At 32.4% G+C, this 5661-nt stretch overlaps 1 protein-coding gene across 1 annotated transcript in view; it reads left to right on the top strand.

Annotated features, from left to right (window-relative positions):
- Pih1D1 (PIH1 domain containing 1) overlaps positions 1–5471 on the top strand; it is a 35484-nt gene extending 30013 nt beyond the window's left edge. Inside the window, exons 3-5 of the mRNA XM_017618190.1 lie at positions 3697–4406; positions 5128–5271; positions 5347–5471. Of these exons, the coding sequence (XP_017473679.1) occupies positions 3697–4406; positions 5128–5271; positions 5347–5385 (893 nt within the window). The 3' untranslated portion in view covers positions 5386–5471. The remainder of the gene's footprint in view (positions 1–3696; positions 4407–5127; positions 5272–5346) is intronic.
- The last annotated feature ends 190 nt before the right edge of the window (positions 5472–5661 follow it).

The raw sequence follows: 5661 nt of genomic DNA, 5'->3' as shown, positions 1-5661 counted from the left end.
TTAACCTCGTTTACCGCTTGTTGGTAGAATTTGCCATTCCCAGTGGATAATTTCAGGAGATTTGAGGGACCAATACAAAATATATAATATTTAAAGTAGTTAAATAAACCATTGGGTATTATTATTATTATTGGAAGTCTCATGAAGAGAAACAGAGTTTTTGGGTAAAAAAATATTAAGTTTCAAGAATTCTGTATCATTTCTACGAAAAGTTCTTTTTTCCCCATATAAAATACATGGAAAACTTTGAACGCTTTGAGCGACCTCTAAATATATTTTGATAAAAAAACAGGAGTATATGTCTCTCAGTATAGAACAATCCCAAAGGGTGAGAACATTCAAATTCTGAATTTACTTTTGTTTTGGATCACCATAATGCACATTTTGCTATTTATTTGGCCGCGGTTCCGCTCCAAGTTGTGGTGTGGGTCTACAGTTTTACGCCGCCTCCGAAAGGCAAATGGATTTTATGAGAAGATTTTTCTATCGCAAAAATACACTGGCACGACCGTTGTTGGGTAAAACTATTTCTAATTTAGAGTTGGGATCGAACCCAGTTCCTACGGAGTGAATGAACGCAAGCGCAATTTTCGAGTTTTTTTCAATATGTCTGTTCGTGTAGCAAATAATTTGTAACAATTATCAAAAATTATCACGTTTCATGTAAACAAAAATAAATTAAAATTCAATTTTAACTTGTAACAATTTGCCAGTGAGAAAGACTGCGTTCAATTCACACCAATAAAGTATTTTTTTTTATCGTCTTTTTATAGTTGTAATTAACAAAAGGTACATTCGTTTAAAATCTCAAGTCAAAAATATCCAGCAGTGAAAAATTCCGGCGTATTAGAATAGTATATACGCGAAGAAAAACGTTTGCAGAAAGTTCCAAGTTAGCCAAACAGCTGATAGAATTTTGGTTTGCATTCAAAAAATGATACAGTTGGTCCACTTTCAGATACGTCAAGTCTTGCAAGCAATTATTTTCGCATTCTCTTTTGTGTTTTCTATTTGCTTCCACACGCGTCAACTTTAATTGAATTCAAGTCCTTGGTTCTTTAAATGGGAAGCAACGAAATGATCAAAAGAGACAAGAAAACTTGAAACGAATTGACGGTACGGAGGTATCTGTACTCTTCCCCTCTCTTCTCACCTCCTTCGCCTACGAACGAGCAGACTTGAAAGCAAGACTTGACGTGTCTGAAAGGGGACTTATTAAGTGATGAAATTAACACTTATATCATCAAGTATAATTAGTCGTATTTTACAATTTTAAACTTCCAAACCATCAAATTTAATTTTGCGGTTTGCGTAAATACCAATCAGCCGTTTTCTTGCTGGGAAATTACTACTGGCAAAAATTTTTCCTGCAGAAATTATTCACTTCCCTTCAAAATAAAATGTCACTTTGTTTTCACAATTTCCCCTTCTTTACAAGTCATTTGCGTACGCGAACGTCAAAAGCTGATAATTTTTGATAACAATCAATAATTATCAGGTATGCGAATGCAACTATAATAAGATATGAGCAACTGTTTTTATTAGCAAATTGCGGGGAATAAGCGAATAAGCAACAAATTAACAAATTGTTCTGGTTTTGCGTTCACCTAATTTTTTGTGGGGTTTTCTCTTTGAGAGCGCAGGTTGTAAAATTCTGATAAGTTACTGGATAACTTTTATTGTACATATATATGTCGTAACAGAACGTTATGTAAAATAGGTAATAATACCTCTATTATAGCGAAAAGATCGATGTTTCAAATAAGTTTGGTTTTAAATGTGTATGAGAATTTTGAAAAAATTTACAAAATGGCACCTTGCTGAATATGCAAATAAAGAAGCAATTAAAAAAAGAACATTTTTCAGGGCAATCTCTTATTAGTGGTTAATAAAAAAATATACAGTGACTCAAACAAATGAACACGAATTTTTTTCAGTATTCGGAATGTTTTTAAAGCTAAATTTTGTTTGTTATTTTTCTATAAAAATACCGTGCAATCTTAAACCCAAACCATATAAATCACAGTTTCAAGGTTTATAAAAAATTTAGGAAAAGTCAATAAACTATAATCAAAATTTCAACTTAAAAACAATTGTTGGTATTCAGTTTTATAGCTCATTCAATTTTATTCTAATGAAGTGCAAGTTTCAAATGGCAAAAAAATCCCGTTGATTTTTGAGAATTTTTTTTTTTGGTTCTGGATTTTTGCAATGTTTTCTATTTTCAATATTTTCTATCCGTTAGCAACAAAATTAAAAAAAATAGCACCAATTTTTGGGAATTGCACTTGTTATTTAAAAAAAAAAAAACGCAAAAGGCAGTTCTCAAAAATAAAGGTGATTTTTTAGCCGGTTAAAACTTGCACTTAATTAGACTAAAATTGTATGGGCTATAAAACTCCAAACTGTTCTAAAGATTTAGATTAAAACTTTAAATTTTGCTGAAAATTTGTTGGCATTCCTTAATTTTGTATAAAGTTTGAAACTATGATTTATATGTTTTTGGTTAAAGGTTGGGCGGTATTTTTATAGAAAAATAACAAACAAAAAAATTGGCCCGAAAAACATTACGCATATTTAAAAAATAATCAAATCGTAGTCATTTGTTTGAGTCACTGTGAATCCACTTAGAGGAATAATTCATCTTTCATATAACATTGTGATCGGGTGCTGAGCTAAGTTTGAAATTTCAAGTCTCTAACTTATCAGGAAGTTACTCAAAAATTTATTGCAAGATTTGTTTACACACAGGTGAAACTTAATGAAAGCTTGTAATAAAAAATTAAAAAAAAAAATTTATTATTCCCCAAAAGTTAAAAAAAAAAAAAAAAAATCATGTGAAATATTCTATTTTATCTTAGTTGGTTCAGAATTTGTCAGCAAAACATTCTCGGACTAAAACTGGTAACTTCTGACAGAGAGAGGACCTCATTTACTCTCTCTATTTTGTCCTCTCAATAGTCAGAGAACCGAGTGCGGGATCGATTTCCAATAAAATCTGACTAATTCTGGCTAGTCCGGACTCATACGGGATCGCAAATTATATACATATAAACGTAATACTCGCGTTGTAGCTAGTGTCGTTGAACTTTCAAATTTTACCGTGTCATACACCTGATATTTTCCTAATTGGCTTAACGCAAAACTTTCGCTTCGAAATTCTTGGTTTACGGTGTCGCAGATTTTGTTTCGTTTCAATGTATGTACCTATGATTTGTTTTTTAATTTTTATAGCGCGTCCATTTATATAGCAACTTAAGTACATACTTATGTAGGTCAGTTCTTTTATAAATTCGCAAAATCACCATCCACATTTGTNATACACCTGATATTTTCCTAATTGGCTTAACGCAAAACTTTCGCTTCGAAGTTCTTGGTTTACGGTGTCGCAGATTTTGTTTCGTTTCAATGTATGTATGTACCTATGATTTGTTTTTTAATTTTTATAGCGCGTCCATTTACATAGCAACTTAAGTACATACTTATGTAGGTCAGTTCTTTTATAAATTCGCAAAATCACCATCCACATTTGTGTGGGTTTACTCGTATATTTAGGTATGTCCATGTGTTTTTTTTTTTTTTAATATCAACTCTCTTGACTTGCGATGTGTGAATCGTGTGATAAAAACATACAATAAATATACATACATACATATGTATCAGTATGTAAATGCAATTTCTTTCACTCGTTTATAGGTGTCTGCATCAAAAGTTTCAAAACCAACACCAATGAGAAATTTTTCATTAATGTCTGCCAAACGGATGAGATACCGGCACCGGAAGACATTACCGAAGAGCAATTGGCCGACATTTTGCAATCGGAGGCGCCAAGCTCATTTCGTATACCCATGAGTATATCCGATCCGCGCGTCACCAAGGATAAATCAAATAACTCTGTGGATGTTTGCGATATTGCCATCAATCCGAAGTTTTTCGTTAAAGTTCAGAAATCAATGTTGTTTAAGGATTTTTTCCTAGCACTGATTGCTGAGGCCTTAAATGACAAGTACAATGTGCAAATAAAGATTGAAAAGTCAATTATATTGCAAAATCGTAAAGTTATCGGTACGCTTGTACAGCATCGCGTACGTAATAATGATGTAAAAACAGTCATCAAGTCATACCAACAACCTACCGAAGCTGATAAGCTGAAACTGGCTGAAATGGAGCGAGCGGCGACCAGTGGAGAGGAGATCGGCAGCAAGCGTTCACCATTGGTGCAAGAGATTGATACAAGCGAGGTTGATGCGTTGAAACGTAAAACGGTAGAATTGAAAGAGAATGCCGGTAAGATTAAGCAGTCCATAGCATTGGCTGGATCTACAGTGCCCGAGTATAAATTGCGTGCTAAGTTGTGCAAAGAGGAAGTGGAAGAATTATTGGCTGAATTTTATCTACCGAAATGCGTACGTTTTACAGAAGTTACTTACAGTTAGTCATTAAAGTTTAGGTATAGCGATTTTTTTACAATACGGCCAACTATTTTTTAAATACTTTATTTTTCGCCAATTTTTTATAAAAATATGGTTAATTCTACAACAAAAACCCCAAAAAGAAAAGTTCCAAACCTTGTGCGAAATTAAAGAAAAATCTGCAAAATTTCATTCAAATATTGCACTTTTTAGTTACGTTCTATAGAAAAAAGTTGAGTATGCAGTTTTTTAACCCATTCAATTTTAGTATAACAAAGTGAAAGTTTGAGGTAGCTAGGACTTACCATTGATTTTTAGCAATTTTTTTTTTGTTGAAGGTGTCGCTCATTTTCTCCATATAAAATAATGTTTGATTTTTTTTTATATGGAAAAAATGTGCGACACCTTCAACAAAAAAATATCCCAAAAAATGTGCATACTCAACTTTTTTCTAGAGAGCGTAAATAAAAAGTGCAATATTTGAATGAAATTTTGCAGATTTTTCTTTAATTTTGCACAAGGTTTGGAACTTTGATTTTTGGGGTTTTTGTTGTAGAGTTAACCATATTTTTATAAAAAATTTGCGAAAAATAAAATATTTGAAAAATAGTTGCCCGTATTGTAAAAAATTCGCTGTACCTAAACTTTATTGACTGACTGTATGTATATAAAATGTATACGTTTTTTTTCTTTCAACACACTTTCTTTCTCACAGATTTCTTCCCAAGAAATTACTTTGGATGTTGGCGAGGATCGCATTTTATTGGAGTCAATGAAGCATGGCTATATGTTTGATAAATTTGTTAACTATCGTTTGAATCAAGAGCGTGTGCGCGCTATATTCGATAAAACCAATAAGGTAATATGAGATGAATAACAATAAATTAAATTCAGTATGCAGTAGATTGTTGTAAAATTTCTATTTCCTTTTCAGATGCTGCAAGTGCGTATTCCTGTCTATCCGGTACAATAGAAAATAAAAACTCTTTTGTTATATATTTTTGATGAGTACAACTCGATTGTAATTCTTATTCAATAAATAAATTTGGTGGGAAAGTATTTTTGTGTTGTCACGCCCTCTCGCTACATCCAAAACTTTTTGTTAATAGGTGCGTTCTTTTATAAGTCCAGAAGGCCAGCAAGGAAATTCCTGAGAATTTTGGTGTATTCTCTCTCAGTGAGAGATGCTTGCAAATTTTACGCGAACGCCAAACTTCCACAAACTTGCAAGTTTCACTGCCTGCTTTTT

Source organism: Rhagoletis zephyria, unplaced genomic scaffold (genome assembly GCF_001687245.7).
Source record: "Rhagoletis zephyria isolate East Lansing unplaced genomic scaffold, Rhagoletis_zephyria_1.1 Rzeph_scaffold_01573, whole genome shotgun sequence".
Lineage (NCBI taxonomy): Eukaryota > Metazoa > Arthropoda > Insecta > Diptera > Tephritidae > Rhagoletis > Rhagoletis zephyria.
This window is presented reverse-complemented; position numbering and strand designations above follow the sequence as displayed.